Raw genomic sequence first — 19,864 nt, 5'->3', positions numbered from 1 at the left:
TCTCTTAGAAGAGGTCTGTCACCAGATTGTGGCCAGTAGGCCGAGGGAGGTCATTCTCCCCCTCTACTCTGCACTGGTGAGGCCACAACTGGAATACTGTGTCCAGTTTTGGGCTCCCCAGTTCAAGAGGGACAGGGAACTGCTGGAGCGAGTCCAGCGAAGGGCAACTAAGATGATTAAAGGCTTGGAGCATCTGCCTTATGAGGAAAGGCTGAGAGAGCTGGGACTCTTTAGCCTGGAGAAGAGAAGGCTGAGGGGAGACCTTATTATGGCGTACAAGTATCTAAAGGGTGGGTTGAAGGAGGATGGAGCCAGGCTCTTTTCAATGGTTCCAAGTGACAGGACGAGGGGCAATGGGCACAAGTTAGAACACAGGAAGTTCCGTTCAAATACACGGAAAAACTTCTTTATGGTGAGGGTGACAGGCTGCCCAGGGAGGTTGTGGAGTCCCCTTCTCTGGAGATTTTCAAGACCCGCCTGGATGCAGTCCTGAGTAATGTGCTCTAGGCAATCCTGCTTTAGCAGGGGAGTTGGACTAGATGATCTCTAGAGGTCCCTTCTAACTCTGAAAATTCTGTGATTCTGTGATTTGCTACAAGGCTGGATGAAATGCATACACAGACCAACTTCAGTCTGTATTTAAACAACCACATACACTTATGTGCAAGCTACAGGCAACCTATAGATGATAATCTGGAAGTGTAGAGCTACATCAAAGGGATAGTAGGCTTTGCTCAACAAAAAGAGAAGATGTCAATGCAGTACAGTCATGTGTACAGTTCACGTCATGTACTGCTTTTGGCTAGCACATCAAAGCCAGTAAATATGCCTATGTCTGCACGGCAACAGTGAAGGAATTTATCTTTTTCCAATTAAAATTATACTGAACCCCTGAGAGAAATAAGCATGACAAAACAACTGTTGACAGTATTAACGGCCTGAGAACAAGGTTATAATTCAGTAAATTAATTGTGTACATTCTGCTCATCAGTAGCCAAACAGACAGATTTTTAATACATTTTGCTTTTTTTCCTCCAGCTGTACAGCCTCCCAACCAGTTAACATAATGGTATAAGACAATCTGAAAAAAGACAAGTGAAGCCCACCTATACGTTATTAATAGTGTAATTAAAGAGACACAATAGACAAACCTCAAAAATTCCTGGTTGAAAACGTGTTCAAGCACCACTTAAGCTTAACTGCACCAGTAACATGTCAAAGGAGAAACATTTCTTCCAGTCCATTCACACCAATTGTTCGACAGCATTTCACATATACTGAATTAGTTTCCTGTGGGTGCTTTTAAAAGCCACAGGAGAGGAAAAGAACACATAACCCAAAAAAAAGAAAATTAAAAGACCATACATTCACAAAAGTTGCCAGAGCCATATACAGAGCCACTGTCATGAAGGAAATCTACATAGCACCAATTGCTATTAACAAGGTTCTTCAGCTACAGTAACAACTGGATTAACATCACATTTCTCATTAAAACTTTCAAAAACATCTGAAATGCAACATTCCTCCAGGAAGGCAAGTACCTTTACCTGAGTCTCCAAAAATCACTGTAAGGCAGTGTTTCCATATGGATGCTGCAGAAAAAGCACCATCTATGTACTCAACAATCGTACCTATTGCAATGCACAGATTTTCTTTGGAAGTTTTCTTACGTAGATATGGATTCAGCTGGGGCTTAGTTAACTTCACTCTTGGAAATTTACATTTGTTTAAAGAGATTTACCTCTAGGAGCCATGGTTTTAGTTTTCTGTCCAGCAGAATATCAAATCCCAGGACTTCGAAGCAGACACTGTCACTTCCTGGTGCTTGCCCTGGCCTGCACATGCGATAAGCATGAAGAACATGGGGCTCTGCAACTATGAGAGTCTTCACTACTAACTCCTGTAGGGATTTTGTTCAGAAAATTTCATCAGGAGACAAAACACGAGTATATATTGAACTAATATGTTTCATAATTTAATCTTTTACGTTTTATTAAAGTATCTACTAAAAAAGATTTAAAATATCAAATAAATGGTCTATAATAAATTAACTATTCCTATGGCATAACAGATATATGGAGAATATCGTTATACTTTCTATACTATGTATGTACCTTTAGATATGTAATAACTTAAATACTAAACGTATGTTGGGAACAAAATATAGTATAGCCACTCTTCACTCATTTCATTCTGCAACATAATTTTCAATAAATATTCTCAGAATCACACATACAGATGATGCCTAAGCTCTAACAATCTTAGGCCTATCCCTCACCTAAAGACGCTGGTAATATAATCACTGACTTCAATGGCACAGGTTCCAGTTCACAGATATATGCAATGCTGACTACAATTTTCTAAATATTCACACATAAAATTCACTTTATACTCTAGAAAATTCTCCAAGAATTTTAAAGGGGTGGTTCATTTGTATCATATTAATTAAATGAATTGCAGTTTGAAAGGGCTTTTGTCCCTCAGAAGTTGTTTAACATTAAATTTGTAATCAAACACTGAATTTAGCCTTTTAAAAACCATAATCATCACTTATAGTATGTCCCTTGTATGTCCTTTGTAGCATGCATCACTGAGAATTTGGATTAATAAAATTTCAAAAATCACTCTGGATTCCAGTAAAGCAGATGGCAGAAGCAATTGATTTTCTAAGAATATACATACATAAAATAAAATAAAGTTTTATCTTACTGAAATATCACTCCAGAATTTTGAGACATCAAGATTATTTGTTTCTAGAAACTCAGTAAACCATTTTATGGAGCGTTTGCTTCCTTTGTCTTCTGTTTCATCCCGTTCAAAGTGTTCATTATGTTTATTGACAGAGTAGTTAGTCAGATGCATATACAATTGACTCTAAAAAAAAAAGGAGAAAAGACATTAAAAAGCCCTTAAGTACAATTCGAGAATGGTCAATTCAAAATAATTAAAAGAAAAAAAAATATGTTACATCAGTAATGACATAGCCAAACAGCTCACATTTGCAAAAAACCACTAGTTTTCTGATTCTTGGAGATTTCATCTACTGAACGTTCTAGCCTTCTTATAACAAAGCCTGTGCTCATAATTCAGCCAGTCGCAGTCAACCAATCTACCACTCAACATCTGCTTCAGCAATGTATCTGCCATTTTTACAGGTGCGTATGTAAACAACTACCTGAAAAAGTGAAGAGCAATTATCATAACTTACAGATTACATTCCATGATTACATTCCATGATTACATTCCACAAGAAGCAAACAATAAAGATGGTATTTCAAAGTGCTACTTTAAAGTGCTAAAAAACACTCTGGCATCTGTTTCATAGACAATCCCACATTTCAGTTTTCACTGTAGTTTATTTATGAGAAATGTTCTCATGATAGTGATACTTTAAAATCTCTTTTACATATAAACTCATCTGCCACGTTGATATCTGCCAAAATTGCTCATTTTTGACTGGCTGGTAGCCATACCTCAGAGGGAGGTAAATTTCAAGATATACATTACATAAATGAGTGCTATAGTTGCTTTATGGGGCAAAATGTCACCAGGAACAGATTCATGTTATCAATTGCATTTAAAAAAAAAATTTCCTTTCCAAAGCTAATTTATAAATCATGATTTATATGTTTACGTTACCTCCCAGTACAGATATTAATTCAGCTTTCCACCTACACTACCATAATGACTGTCCGTAGCACAGCGGGAGTTCTCTGTCATGTTTGATTCCTTACTTGAGTGTAGTTGATGTTCTAAGCTGACCACAAGCCTTCTGCTCCAATTCCTTTTTGATAAGACAGCCAATAGATAACACAAGCCGCCTGCTGTCAATTTATCCCACTGCACTTATTACATTTTAGAAAACTTAATGAAATTAGCAAAAACAATCAACTTAATTGCAGGCTAGTTAGCAATATATTGTATTAGCGCTACAAGTAATTAATTTCTCCCATGGCTTCCAATTATTGCTTTGAGAATAATTCTGAAACCTATTGTTGAGTTGTTATAAATGTCATCTTTCCATAAAATTCAAATTATTCTGGACAAAAGCAATTACTTTTCAGACTACAGAATAAATGGAAGAGCTTTTAGAATATTTGTTAAACATCTGAACTACTCTTCAATCTGAAGTTATCTGGAACAATGTCACTGTGGAACAATGTCATCGAAAGAACAATGTTCAAACCAGTTCTGACCGGTTCCGACCGGTTCCGACAGGTTCCGACCGGTTCCAACCGGTTCCGACCCATTTTGACCGGTTCCGACCGGTTCCAACCGGTTCCAACCCATTTCGACCAGTTCCAACTGGTTCCGACCCATTTTGACCGGTTCAAACCGGATCAAATCGGTTCAAACGGATCAAACCGGATCAAAACGGTTCTGACCAGTTCCGACCGGTTCAAACTGGTTCGCACCGGTTCTGACCGGTTCACACCGGTTCTGACCAGTTCCGACGGGTTCAAACCAGTTCTGACCGGTTCAAACCGCTTTCAACCGCTTCCGACCCATTCAAATCGGTTCCGACCGGTTCAAACAGGTTCTGACAGCTTCCGACAGGTTCAAACCAGTTCCGAACGGTTCCGAATGGTTTAAACCAGTTCCAATCGGTTCCGTCCGGTTCAAACCAGTTCCGGCTGGTTCAACCTGGTTCTGACCCGTTCAAACCGGTTCAAACCGGTTCAACCCGCTTTCAACCGGTTCAAACCGGTTCAACCCGCTTTCAACCCGCTTTCAACCGGTTCAAACCGGTTCAAACCGCTTTCAACCCGCTTTCAACCGGTTCAAACCGGTTCAAACCGCTTTCAACCGGTTCAAACCGCTTTCAACCGGTTCAAACCGCTTTCAACCGGTTCTAACCGCTTTCAACCGGTTCTAACCGGTTCAAACCGCTTTCAACCGCTTTCAACCGGTTCAAACCGCTTTCAACCGGTTCAAACCGCTTTCAACCGGTTCAAACCGCTTTCAAGCGCTTTCAACCGGTTCAAACCGCTTTCAAGCGCTTTCAACCGGTTCAAACCGCTTTCAACCGGTTCAAACCGCTTTCAACCGCTTTCAACCGGTTCAAACCGCTTTCAAGCGCTTTCAACCGGTTCAAACCGCTTTCAACCGGTTCAAACCGCTTTCAACCGCTTTCAACCGGTTCAAACCGCTTTCAACCGGTTCAAACCGCTTTCAACCGCTTTCAACCGGTTCAAACCGCTTTCAACCGGTTCAAACCGCTTTCAACCGCTTTCAACCGGTTCAAACCGCTTTCAACCGCTTTCAACCGGTTCAAACCGCTTTCAACCGGTTCAAACCAGTTCAAACCGCTTTCAACCGGTTCAAACCGCTTTCAACCGGTTCAAACCGGTTCAAACCGCTTTCAACCGGTTCAAACCGCTTTCAACCGGTTCAAACCGGTTCAAACCGCTTTCAACCGGTTCAAACCGCTTTCAACCGGTTCAAACCGGTCCAGACCAGATCCAACCGGTCCAGACCAGTTCCAACCAGTTCAAACCGGTTCAAATCGGCTCAAACTGGTTTCGACCGGTTCAGACCGGTTCAAATCAGCTCAAACTGGTCCCGACCGGTCCCAACCAGTTCCGACCGGTTTGGACCAGTTCAAACTGGTTCCGACCAGTTCAAACCGGTTCTGACAGGTTCCGACTGGTTCAGACCGGTTCCAACCAGTTCAAACCAATCCCGACCAGTTCAAACCGCTCCCGACAGATTCTGAGTGGTTCAGACCGGTTCCGACCGGTTCAAACCAGTCCCGACCAGTTCAAACCAGTCCCGACCAGTTTCTGACTGGTTCCAACCGGATCAAACTTGTTAGAGCATATTTCAATGCTGCTAATGGTGAGATTAGTAAGACTTAAAAATATTAAAAGCAAACCATTAGAAATATAACACTGGAACTCTTCCAAATATACCATTTGTACTGGGCTCCAGATTATACCTGCATTCCTCAAAGGAACACTAAGAGACAGTCACAGTTTTAAGTCACAAGTAGGGAAAAAGGCTCTCCATGCGTTGTCTATTGCATAATAACACTGAAGCAGCTCTAAAATTATATGGTATGGAAAAGGACAGATACAGTAGCAACAGAGTACAGAGCAACGTATAAGAAACTCAAATCTACTGATGCCTCACAATTCTTCACACTTAGTTCTTCATTAACAGACATCTACGTTTTGGTCTGTGCCAGAAGCGAGGGGTTACACCTCTCAACAGGGAAAGATGCTACACAGTTAACAGGAAGATTAAAGTGACCAAAAGCTTTAGCATGTCCCTTACCATTTCTTGGTTCTCTGCAAGTTTCTAGGCAGCCCTGCTGTGTCATCCTAAAGTCATCAAGCACATAACTCCTTTACCTGCTGAAGCAGTCACTGACAAACAGCACCACCAGCAGATTCCCTCACGTTCGGGGACTGCAGTGACTGCTCTCATGCACTGGTCTGTGCACTGCTGCTTCTGCTTTCTGCATAGGTTCCCAACACAGTGGCTGAAACACTGCAGGATCCTCAACAGCAGCTCTAAACTTCAGGGATGTTAAACAAGGATCAAGCAGGAGACAAGCCTTACCCCTTCCCCCTACCCCAAACTTAGTCTCAGATAAATATAAAAGTAACTGTTCTTGAAGTAATTTTCTTCCCGTCATTTTTTCTGGGTTGAATGTCAATAATTGCTATCTTTTCCTTTCTTTTAGGAAACATTTAAACTATTTATCATACATACATGCAAAGTCATATAAAATTTTTATACATAAGCAATAATATGGCTATACTTGTGATTTTGATAGAAAAGCATGAGTTAAATATCTTTCATTTTAATTTTTTCTCTTCAGTGATAATGCAATAGTTCAGCCAGATGATTACCAAATTAAATCTCATGTCACAACTTATTTTATTTTACCTCCTCCAAACACTACACAGGTAAAAGTCTACATGCATAAGCAATAAATTTGAATGAACTCCAACTTACCAAATTTGAGTCACTGGGGGGATGATACTTTTCTGTGCCCATTCTCACCAGTCCATCATGATACAAAAATACTTTTAATGGATCACAGGAGGTTACAAGAATATACACACGTAAATCAAACTTGTAGCCTTCCATAAGAAATGGTTTGTCAAGATATTCCTGAACAATCAAGTGATCCTGAGCTTGTAACTTTTCTCCATTTCTTATTAAAGAGATCCTGGTAAAAACAAAAGTTCTTTTAAAAACATGGAACTTTGACATCACCCTTCGAAACAGATTTTCATGGTCACCCAGCCAGGTAGTCAGGCTAAAGTCTACCTGGAGAAAGAAACTTACATATCTGATTTGTAGGGTAGAGAAAAAGTTCCATTTGCCTACACAGCTTTTGGTTTCCTGTCCTTTATGGTGCTTCACTGGATGAAAAAAGGCAATGAGCCATTTCAAAATAACTTTCTGCTTCCTTTGATTCAACAATTTGTAATAATGGGTTCCCTCTACACTTAGAAATTGCTTGGCAGAACGACCAGTCTCCAGCTTCTACGATTATTCCCCATGCAGCTCTAAAAATAGGCTTCCAGCCTTTGTCACAACTTCTGCCCGAGGTACAGGTTGACAAGAACTTCCAGTGCTAACCTGACTCAGTGACGATGTTTGCAAAGCAGGACACTGGCCAGTATGACTAACAATGGTGTAGATTAAGCTCAGTATTTCTGTATTCCAGTTTCGCCACATCAGAATGCAAAATGGTTTATATACAGACTATAAACTAGCAGTCCCTAACCACACAGACTTTTAGATAACTGTAATAGGTAATATTTTTCAGTGTATAATTATTAACCCTGAATTCCCATAGCTTTGTTGCCTTAATCTTACTCTTTATTATTTACGATACATTTCAGTGTTCTGGTGCTGAATACTCCTAACCTACTGAAGTACTTTCCAGACATTTCTCTGAATTATGCTGCTACCTTTCCCTTCAGCTTATCTTTGGCCTTATCAAAAGGAATGAAAAATACGGAAATGTAAAGTTTGGGGGCTTTACTTTTACAGTAATTCTGATATATTTTCAGTAACTAAGAGCTTTACTATACCATATAATTCAAATTGATATTAAAAGCAATAGAAGCTAAAACTGAAATATCTAAAAAACAAGAACAAAGTTAAGAATGAAATTGTAATCTTTATCTCATTGTTTTTTACTGTGCAGCCCTGTCACAGGCAAAATTCTTTCAACTCAACTGCAGGTCACAGTCTCTTCAGGGATGTCGCTCTTCCGGCATGGGTGTCACTTCCTTCCAAGAGTGTTCCTCCAGCCTCTTCCCCAACAGCATCTCCTCTGTTTCTCCTACACTTCATGGCTGCCACTTCTAAATATGTTTGTGCTCCTCTGACCGGCTGCAGCTTTGGCGTGCAATGGGGTGGTTGGGCTGGTCTTAGAGCTGTGGAAGATCCTGACCTTCTCCCACAAAACACCCCTGCGGCCCCCAGCCACTGAAACCCTGCCATTTATGCCCAATACAATCTCACCCTGTAAGTCTACATGCAACAGAGTAATAAATATATTTTTTAAACAAATTCACAATAAAAATAATCCTGATTTTAAAAATTATTTGAGCTGCATCAGAAAATGCATTCTCTAATTATGCCACATTCAGAACAGCAGTAAAATACCACTTTGATTTAGCTTTGTATTTTAGCTGTTTCTGCTTGTTAAGCCTGCATCCAATACATGAACTTTCATACAATTTGAAATAGATTCTCTTACTAATACACAGCTCCCGTTAATGTTGTAAAGAGCATTGCATTTCACTTTTAATGGGTAAGAAGACTGAAGTTAACACACAACTTACCCATGTCCCATTGCACCATTAGCTGGTTTGACTATGAAAGTTTTCTGTCTACGTTTCTTCTTCAGTTCTTTTACATAGTTCTGAAACTGTGTGTATTCTGCAGGGAAGATCCATGTTCGAGGAATAAAACTATACTCCTGAGGCTGACTCTTGATCATTCTGCAAGAGAAGGGCAAAACCAAAAATAAGGTTAGAACATAGTAAGGAACAATCTCTGAAACTGAATCTGGTTAAAGGATGCAGTAAGGTCTTGATCTCCATGCTTTAATAGCCATGGCGGCTGAGGTAGTAAACATATCTCATTTTATTGCTCTGTTGTCGGTACAGAAAAGAAAAATGGAAGAGGAAAAATGGTAGAAAATTCAGTTAGTAGAAGTTTCCAGTCTTTAGTTTCCAGTTTCTAGTCTTTGCTGAGTTAAATAATGGTGCAGCTAGCTTGGTTCAAGTATCAGAATATCTGAAACTTCACACATAACCTCATATGAAATTAGTTTAAGTAACTCAAAACTACTCCATAACATAGGGTCGACACATCTAAAATACAAATATCCACAGAACAACAGAAAGTGACTGGTTGTTTAAAAGAAATTAACCGAAGTAGGAAGTTCCCCAACTTCAACTTTTTTTTTTTTAAATGGCACTACGATGAATTCTAATACTTCTTAATTAATTACAGATTTAGGTATACTTCTCCTTTTGCAATGAAAAGTAATAGCATCAGGATAACTTAAATGTAACTTAAATGTAAAAGAGACTTACAATATCATTTCAATTTTGATTTCTACTATGAGCCTACATAATTCTCCTGATGCAGCATAAGACATTTTTTCTTTAAGTAGCTCAAGTACTAATGGAAAAAACAGAGCTGCCAACCACATCTGTAAGACTAGGACTGCTGCCAAGCCCTACTGGTATAATAGATACACTGTCACCAAATTGTTTAGCCAACTACCCAACAAACACTCTGCAGAAACCACAATAGCTATAGTAGTCTTGAAGTACTGCATGAGATTCAGTGCTTCTGCAGCTTCATTGTAACTATTGTTTTTACAAATCGGTTTTGATGAAAGCCACCAAATATTCAAAAAAAGTTTTAAAAAACTTAACTAGATATTATAATTCACAATTCATGCATCTTTTTAAACTACTTTCCATCTGCTATATATAACAAATGTTATTACCTTGCTAACTGAACAGCTTATCTAGGCAGAAAGTATCCTATTTTTAGGCAAAAAGCAATTTCTGTGTTAGTTTCCATCCTTCTCCAAATTATTTAGCATATGGACCTGAAGTGTTACATGACAGAGACCTGCCATATAACTTCCTCACAGGTTTCAGTACACATACTCCCTACTCAAAGAATACAGCTTCATGGTATTCTAGATATATTAATATTACTTTGTGACTGCAAGTACATCGTTTCTATATGCCTTTTTCTATCTTACACAAAACTGGGTAGACTACAAGCACTTAATAATATGAAGCAGAATACTTAACCATTGTTTCCAAGTTCTGGTGCTCACTAAAACTTTCAACAAAAGAATTCAGCTCTGTTCTTTCCCTGCTTGGCACTATTCAGAAATTGGCTAGGATCACCATCAAGTAGCTTGCAGAATCAAGACCTATTCCATTACAATAGCCCTATTTTCCAGCACATCTGCTATCTGCTACTGTGGGTAACCACTTTTTCACTGTGCTGCTCTATCCTTTAGCCTTTGCAGTCCTTACCAGGAGATCTGAGAATTAAACAGCAAATATTGGCTCTTCTGAGTGCTCTTTTAGCTAACAGATGTGGTCAGACTGTGCTCTTGTTTCTCAGAGTGCTTTCTGTGCAAAAGAATCAAAGGTGTTGAACAAAACCTAGGTTACTAAAGACATAACTTGTCCACCTAATAATGCAGGTTCCACTGCCTAGGTTTCAAGATCCTATGACTTTTCAAGTATGAAAGGAGGTTAGTGGGTAGGTATGGATGAGAACGATTTTTGGTCCACGATCAGTTCACAAACCTTTTAACATAAACAAAAAAGGTGCTGCAAAAACAGACCATCTCATACATGGATCTGTCCTTCCCATTCATTCTATATATCTTCTCCCCCACTTATTGTATTCATTCTGTAACCACACTTACCCTTCACATGAGGAGATCTCATCTAAAAGACCATTTACAGAAATTAAGATCTAGTTGGCCCTACAGTGGCATCTCATTTTTTTTTCTTTTCTTTTTTTTTTCTGTGTTCTGATTATTCCCCTTGCAAATGATGCTTGTGCCTTCTTTTGTTCTCAATTATATTCCTGCTTCTATCTGTTCTATTACTCTGTCTCCTTACACTTCCTGTGCTGGGTTGTCTTCTTTCATATTACACATACTATGTGTTACACCACTCCCTTCCACCCTTCTGCATGTGAAAACTGCATTTTCCCGTGATCCAGAGTGCCTGGATATTGACTGTAAGAGGAATTCCTGAAGTGCAATTCTTCCTGAAGAGCATTTGCCTCTTAGAGTCCAAAGATTTGTTCTTTCACTCCATTCCCAACAGCTTGCATAAAATGGAAGGGTGAGATCAGCATAACAACAAAGGTAGAAGTAAAAGAAAAAGAAGAGTCTGCTCTCCACCAATTCTCAGCAGTTGTTCCATGAACTCTCAATGGTGTAAAACCCATAGCTATTCTGTACAAGTCAGTGTCAGGAATCGAAAAGACTGCATGCAGCAGAAAAGCAAGAGAACAGAACTAGTGTTTCTGCACTATCCTGTGCAAATAAATTTTAAGACAGAAGAGCAGCTGTATGGAACAAAATCATCCACTTTACAGACAAGACCCTGCCCAACCATGTATCCCAACTGACTTGTGATTTCACATACATGTCTGTTTCACAAGCAGTCTCAAGGCATATAATTTTGATTTTTATGAATTATGACTACTAAGTATAGAATGGTGAGGCTAGTACTGCAAAAAACAGACTGATTAAAACCCTGCTATACCTACTGATATTAAGTGAAGTCACAACATAGATATGTTTGTCCCAGAGTTATCATAGAGAAATTATTCACATCTTATCTATAATATGTGTAACCTTTGCATCGAGTACCTTTTAACTGTCTTTCAAACTCGGAATTCAGCAGGCTGAGAGAGGTATAATCAAACTGTATTTGAAAACAATGTGTGGATGATAACAAGAGCCTTTTGTCCATTTTGTGTATTTATTTTAAAATCACAGAACTGTCGTAATACACAGGGATACCACTGCCTACCAAGCTGACAAACTTGCTCCACTGTTTCCAGGACCTCTCCAAATAGCTGTTTGCCTCCATGTGCTATCTCTACGTTTTTACTTAGAGTTTAAGTCTGGAAGGGGCAGTGAAAAGTGCTTGTGTAGCATGTATTAACACAAGGGAGTTCTGGCCCACACATAGGACATATAGACACCATAGCAATGAGTGTAAAATTTGCATCATAATAGTTGCATACGTTGTACATGCTATGTATTGTAGCTACAAATTCTGTTCTGGCAACTGTAAATGCAGTATAGGTAACATTGGGGGCCAAAAGATAACTCTATTAATAATTGCTCTTTAAACTAATTTAGGTTAGAATAATCAAAATATTCACACACATTTATCCCTAAACTTTTCCTTACTACCAGGCTGTTGAATCATTATTTAGTATTGTTTTCTTACAGGTCTTACTCACAGGTTCTCAGCTAGGATAATTCCTCAGAACCCAGTTATTCCACTAGAGTGAGGAGAATTTGTAATTAGACAAATGAGCCTGTTTATTATATAAACAGTAAGATGCTTCCCATTTTTTAAGTTTGACATACACAAAAATATAGTCATTAATTATTTTAAATAAACAATATCCATCCACATACTAGTTTTATCTGTTCTACCATTACAGGATATATGCCTGGGTGTATTATGTACTAAGTGTATTATACAACAATTTAAGACTCTCCTGCATCCTGCAATGCGTAGACAGAGAACTGAACCCACATCATTTTCTACTGAAGTCAACCGGAGAGATACAGTAGCCCACTCTGATGCTACAGATCCAGGACCAAAGCCAAAGTTATTAAGGAACTTTGGAAATTATTCTTGGTCCTCTCATAGCTTTTTACTAAAAAACAAAAAAACCTCACAAGCGATAATTCGGTATTGTACTGCACTAAATACTATGGATGAAAAACTTCTTAATATTAAAAGAAAGATTACTTAGTCATGTTTCTTGCCAGAAAATCCTTTCTGCAGATCTCTCCCATTCCTGGAAAATGGTTAATTCTCTGAGGAAGGAGAAAAAAAGAAAGTTAGTTGGTACTTTTTAGTTTTACTGGCATATCTAACACAATCATTTAATACGTTCAACTGCATGCTCAGGCAAACATAATTAGTGTTACATATAAATTATTTAAGATAATATCTTACATTATACTACATATTCTTAGCAATACTAAAGATGCACTAAGTTGTATTCTCCTCCACCAACATGAGTATGCCCACTGATTTCATTTCAGACATGAAAGTAGACTATCATACTCTTATTCACAAAGCTATCTAGGAACAAAGAATGCCATCACAAAGTAATGGTAAAGAAAGGAATTATTTATTCCCCGAAACTGTGGAGAGAACTCCGCTTGTTAAGTTAGTGCTTAAAAGCTTATGATCAACTTAGAAATAATGTTTTGCATCTTCTTTCAAACTCTGATCATTCACAACACCCAACTCGCAGACAAAAGCATGAGAGAACAGCCCCAAGTATTTAAACAACAGATTCCAAGTGCTATGAACAAATAATTCTGGAAAAGATAAGAGGACTTTAAAATACATAGTGGTATAGCTTTATTGCAGTCTGGTCTGGTTGCGTTTTGTGGGTTTCTTTTCCTCTCCATACAAATGTAACTGACCAAAAGTGACACATTACTGAATGTTTCAGAGTGAAGCAGTTTACAGAAACATGTCAGAAATCGTAACTGTCTCTCTACCTGATAGTTCCGAAGTTCGGCAATCTTTTCTTGTTGCACAGCAGAATCACTCCATATAAGATTAGCCGTTTCATCTTCATCACGTGTTTTCACAAATCCCATTTCTCGTATTACTACACGTACTATGGAGAAATCACATACTTAGGCAATATTTTGAATCTCTAAAATAGATTCACTTTCAAAATTTAAAAAATCAGCTAAGATTTTAAACGCTGCACTTTGTCTGAGAACAATGTTAGCATGCAAGCTATTATTTATCTTGCAATATTTCCACCAGTCTATTGCTAACCTGTCATTACAACATTATACCACCTGGTACTGCAGTTTGAATCAGAGTACAACCACCGATGGGAACAGTAAAGAGCTTCAGGGCATTCCACAGTCATCTAGTAAAAGTCCACTTGCATGGCTTTTAGATTTGATCTTGGCTATCACAAATGTTAATTTTAAAACAGTCATGACTAAGTATCACTGCGGACAGGGGACAGGAATGCCTCTTTAGTCAAGGCACAGTAGTGTAAGCAAATGCTTACATTATTTTAAAATAAAAAAAGAGAAAAGACTGATTATGTGCCAGGTATAACTCAGGTTCTAGGAGAAACAGTAGTCAATTTTATTGAGAAACATCTGCATAAGAATTTGAGTATTTAACATCAAATTTACACTGTTCATCTTTCAAGGGTTTAAGTAAACTTCCAAACACATATGTAATTCATAATTAGAGGGTTTTTCCACAGCTTTCTTGATTACTTAAGATTTTGCATTTCAAGGCTCTTTACTGAGTAACAAATGGGGAGTAATAGATGCAGTGTTCAAAGCTATCAACTAAATGTTACAAAAAAAGAACAAAGGTTTCTTACAAAAGAAAATCCTTTGGAAACATCTCACTGTCAGCTTGATGCAAAGTCCATTAATTCACCCCATTAGTTAGCAATTCACTCACATCAATGGCTATTACGATGAAAACAAAATATGTAGCTTCCTACCAATTTCATATTTTGTGCCAGCGACATTTGCAGTAATGACTCCATTCTTCTTCTTTCTGACTTTTCTTTTAATTGTGCTTTGATAGGGCAGTTCCGAACTCAAAGTCAGAGGAGCAGTTCCATGGTTATCTTTGAAAAATAACGTTGTAACTATCAGCATCTTTATATCTCAAATAACATACACAATTGAACTAAAAATACAAACATTTCCTTTGTTGCAACTTAGAGGCACAAACATACTAAATAATTAATAAGCTATATTAAAAATCCAAGACTAGCATACCTCCTTCATTAGGCAAGGATGGCATTATCACCTAGGGTACTGCAGAAGCAGAGCCCAAATTCTGCTCCAAGTTCTCTGAAAACGATGGAGCTGTCAAAGCCAAATTATTTAAAGCTCCAGTCATACCATTTCAGTCTCTGGTTGTAGCAAATACTAGTTCTGGAATATCTGTGTTAAAAAGAAAAAAAAAAAAAAAAAAAAAGAGAGAAACTTTGTTATAGAGAAATCCTGAAAAAATATAAACAGCAGAAAACTAAATATGAAAATGTTTTTAATAACAAGTCAAAAGTAATGCTTATTTTAAAAGATTGATCAAGTTGTTATAAATACAAAACTTTGTTCATTACAATTCAGTTGTTTCATTTCTGGGAAAAAAAATTCATTTTGCAGTATTAATTTTCAAACTGAGATTATATTACCTCATTTTCTTATTTTCATTTGTGTATGGGAGATTTTGGGCATGAAAACAAGTAGCACTGAATTCAATCAATAATGCAAACTTTACCTCCACACAGCTCACTGAATTTATAGCAATTTTAAACAATATTTTAATTAAAAATTAAAATCAGACACACCGTATTATTTGTTTTCATGTACCAAACCAGAAATAACTGAAATCACCTTAATAATCTTTTTCCACTTTTTCATTTTTTAACATTTTTAAAGCATTTGTCCAATAATCACTTGGTAACACATGGCTGCAGTTTCATGACCACTTCATGACAAAACAGACACAATTTCAAAGACACTTTGGGTTGGCAAGTATCTAAATTGTCAGTTTCTAAAATGAGTAATTATTTTTCATGTCTACACTGATGCTAAATTTCGGTCTTTTTTCTCTACAAACACACGACTACATGTGAAAATCCTACATATTAAAAATTTTTTCAAGTCCAGCTTAAGCACATAAGAACAATGAGCTAAAATATTAGGCAAAAACCTCAGGAATAAACCGCTTCTAAACACACTGCTACATGACTCCAGGCATGCGGCACTGTTATAACAAAGTCTGCGAGAAAACAAATGCTTTCTTTGGCAGGCTGCCTCAAACAAATCTACGCATTTTCAAAATATATATAAGTCAGTGTTTTTTAAATGCTTTCATTATTTTCTGCAATTATATGTGTAGCAAAAGTTCCTCACACTAGCTTTAGATTAGTTTATATTGCCACTTGTGGTGATTGCAAAACTTACTTAAAACAGCTTTATATAGAGCATGAGGAATTTCTTCTGCTATATATAGCAGAAAATTACAGTAAAGTCAAATGTAACCATGACTTATGATGTGAAACATATTTGGTCATAAGATTGGACAAGACGTGCATTAGCAAAATTACCAAAAAATTTACTTATAAATCCTCATTTTTTATTTGTGTGTGTGTGCACACATCAGAGAGAGAAAGAGAGAGATACAATTATATTCTGGACGAGTCACCCTCTTGGTAAGAAAATATAAAAGCGGATACCTTGAGCTTCAAGACCATACTTCCTTTCAAGACAGAAATTTACCTTTAGCAGTCCATTAACACAAAAGGATAAAAAGAACAGATTATGGGATTATGGATCTTTTATGACTGTCACCAATGTACTAGGGGCCAAATTCTGCTTTGTGACAAGACAACCAAATCTCCCTCATGTCCATTTACTGGAGTGCCACAAATTAATACTAAAACGTGACCCTATGTACTCATCCAGAAAGCAGGAGATGCTTTGTACACAATGTTCGACAGCATAGTAGTAACACCCAGCTATACCTACTTGCAACATACTTTGCTGAAACAGAATTCATTAAGAAAATCCCCCCAAACTGGCAGGTCATTTTGCAGCTTTAATGTTTTGGATGCCATCATGGGAGAAGGTGGCCTGAAAGTCCTCCTGCCCTCTGGCCTACTAAAATTAGATACAGAGATGGGAAAGAAAAGCCTTCATCCTCTTTAAAACCACTGTGAAAGAAAAGCAGTGCTGGGCACAATGACTCACTGAATATTGCATGTTATCTGTTTCTCAAGCTAAGAATACCACCAGAGTACAAGACATGTTTAGTTCCTGGGAATAATACTGAAGTACATCTGTTAGCCAATTAAGGACTTCTATGCACATACACAAATGCCTAGCAGTTGTTCCTCCAATGTAGCGGCTAAAAACTTTTAACAAATCTGGAAGAATGTCAAGACGACTAATATTTGCCTTTGAGAAACACCAGCCCTTACTAATACAGCATGATTTACAAGCTATGGTATGGTAATAAAAAACAAGCAGCTCATAGAGCTTTCATTCATCTTATAATCACAGAAAAGTATCTGCCCAAAGTTACTATAACACATTATATTCTGAAGGTGGACCATAAATCTCCAAACTGCACTGTGTTGTTGAATTACTCTTTGTCTTGTTATAGAAACTGTTCTGCTCTTTTGAAAAGAATACTCTTTTGAGTTTAAATAGAAAGCACCAACAGTCAAGGTTTGTGACTTTCAACCAGTCAACTTTTTAGCATACATAAATGAGTTGATGGCAAAGATTAATGGTCACCTTTAGAATATTCTATGGACAATTGTAGTTTGGGCATATGGAAAACAAAGTCATTAGACTGACAAACTCTCATAAAAATCTCCTCAATCTGATCACTGAAGTAACTCTTTTCGTGACAAGATTATGGATGACATAATTTTACCATCACAGCTGAAGCATGTACTGCTCTAATGATGTCAAATCTTGTTACAGACACATGCAGTCTATTTGTCAAGTCCTGATTTAAACTGAATTCTTCAAAGACAAAAGGAATCATTACTGTATTCTGTATTCAAACTTACTCTAGGATTTTGACTTTTTACAAGCAGTGTCCTATGGCAGCAAAGTTAAACTGTAGTCTGCCTTAAGCTTCTATATAATAATTCAAAAATGTTTTACAATTGCTTCACTTCTCTTAAGTCACCCATCTCCAAACAACCACTTCACAGAATACCAAAACACCAGCAGTTCTAAATTAGAAGTAGTTTTCCAAAATATTTTACATAAGATGCAATCCTTTCCTTTGTTTCTACTGGAACCATCTTCTTTCCAAAGGGCAAATACAGGTCCAATGAAATTGGACAGTCTTGGCTTTTCTTCCTACCATGTCAAGTGACAGATGAGAGGTACAACATCTCATCTGGGGGAATAAATTACCCAGAGCACTAGCTGTGAGTTGTAGCCTAAGCCACAGGAGCAGCAGACTTGCTCCTGCTTAGACCTCCATGCTTCTTATGTCCCCAGTGCAGCACCACGAGAAGTTCCAATTCCACAGCAAGAAAACCAGGCTACTGAGGAAGCTGCAGTCCTCCCAAGTAAATTGCAACTGTTCTTCAAGCTATACTTTAGACGAGCAGTTCTCTAACTGGGGGAACGGGTCACTTGTGAGAGAGGAATACACCTCTGAGAGCAATAATTGAAGGGCTGTTGCTTCGGGGAGGGAGCTGGAAGGAGAGGGGCACACACTGACAGACCACCGAGATGCAGCACTGCAATGCCAATGTGGCCCTGGCAGCCACAAGCTCTCACACATCGTCCCTCTTTTTGACTTCTATACAGCAGAAATCACCCCAGAGTTACTTCATTCTCTGACCCGGGTCCTCCCAGGCACCTTTTTCTAGCTCACATCTCTTGATTTGTTATTATTGCCGATCCGTAGTCTCAGTCAGAGCACGGTTGTCTCCGGCAAGCTGAAGGAAAAAGACTTGCAGCGCAAGACCACTCTGTGGGCAGCCTCTGCAGCCCCGGCAGCGTGGCCAGTTACAGGGCAAAGCTTATTGCAGGGCCACCGGATCATGCAGCAGTAACGGCAGCAGCGGTGTTGGGTTATGAATACATCAAATTCCAAGTCAGTTCTTACAACTGCAGTAAGTTTTTACTTATGAAATAAGCATAACCTCTAACCTGAGTTCAGCTACAACAATGTAGAGGCATATCTCTCCAGTAATCTGCCTGAAAGACCTGTTTCTAAGAGATTGCTTTTAATGGAAGAAAGTATTCTATTTCCAAACAGACTGACAGCTTGCTTAACCTTGGCAAGTCATCTATCGGAAATCTCTGAATTCACATTCAGACAGAAAAGGATCACAGTTCCTGCTGTATATACCGCTTCCCTCTTGAAATCGTAATACACACAAATTGGTGAAGGTTTGTTGCTCACCCACACTGATTCAAGGGTGACTGAACAAAAATGGTTAACCTACAAATGGAGAAAGACTTGTGAAGAAGAAATGTTAGCACATTCAGGTTAGCACATTCTTATGCAAACAAGCACTTTGAACAAGTGTTCTAGGGGAAAAAAAAAAAAAAAAAAAAAGATGAGATGTTATCTTTAATGTTGCCTGGCAAAGGTGTGAGAGAGCCAGCAAGAGAGATACACTGCACACAATCCTGTCCTAGAAAGAGACAGAAGGCAGGGGAGGAGGAAAAAAAGGAGCTGCTTTTCCTCCAGGGACAGCAGAGGCAGGGAACTTTTGCTGTAGAGGTAAGTGTTGCACACAGACAGGGACCAAAGCAGATGCCCGAGTCCCTCTAAGGGAACAGTCTGAGCAAGGTACAAGGGTGCCTGGTTGAAGAGCAGGGAACAGCGGGAAGAAATGGTTTCACAGTTAATGTAATGGTCCATGTTTCCTTAATAACAAGTTGTAATATGTCATAGAAAAAAAAAATTAAGAGTATTTTTTGCTGTTACACAAAATAAGTGCATCATAAGTAGTTAGTAAATTGCCTGAAAAATATTCTTCTGGCCTAGATTTCATAGAAGTCTTTTTAAACAAATCCCTCTCTTATTTCCTA

General features: G+C 38.2%; 1 protein-coding gene across 1 annotated transcript in view; it reads right to left on the bottom strand.

Moving 5' to 3' along the window:
- The window catches only part of TTLL7 (tubulin tyrosine ligase like 7), a 73,199-nt gene that overhangs the window by 40,174 nt on the left and 13,161 nt on the right, over nucleotides 1–19,864 (bottom strand). The window contains exons 2-9 of the mRNA XM_082484170.1: nucleotides 15,062–15,229; nucleotides 14,779–14,907; nucleotides 13,793–13,914; nucleotides 13,026–13,093; nucleotides 8,814–8,972; nucleotides 6,964–7,180; nucleotides 2,710–2,874; nucleotides 1,742–1,900 (exon numbers count right to left, since the gene is read on the bottom strand). Coding sequence (XP_082340296.1) covers nucleotides 1,742–1,900; nucleotides 2,710–2,874; nucleotides 6,964–7,180; nucleotides 8,814–8,972; nucleotides 13,026–13,093; nucleotides 13,793–13,914; nucleotides 14,779–14,907; nucleotides 15,062–15,086 — 1,044 coding nt within the window. The 5' untranslated portion in view covers nucleotides 15,087–15,229. The remainder of the gene's footprint in view (nucleotides 1–1,741; nucleotides 1,901–2,709; nucleotides 2,875–6,963; nucleotides 7,181–8,813; nucleotides 8,973–13,025; nucleotides 13,094–13,792; nucleotides 13,915–14,778; nucleotides 14,908–15,061; nucleotides 15,230–19,864) is intronic.

Source organism: Vanellus vanellus, assembly GCF_965231255.1.
Source record: "Vanellus vanellus genome assembly, chromosome: 5".
NCBI classification, from domain to species: Eukaryota; Metazoa; Chordata; class Aves; order Charadriiformes; family Charadriidae; genus Vanellus; species Vanellus vanellus.
Note: the sequence above shows the minus strand (reverse complement) of the source record. Positions and strands in the feature narration are given on the sequence as shown.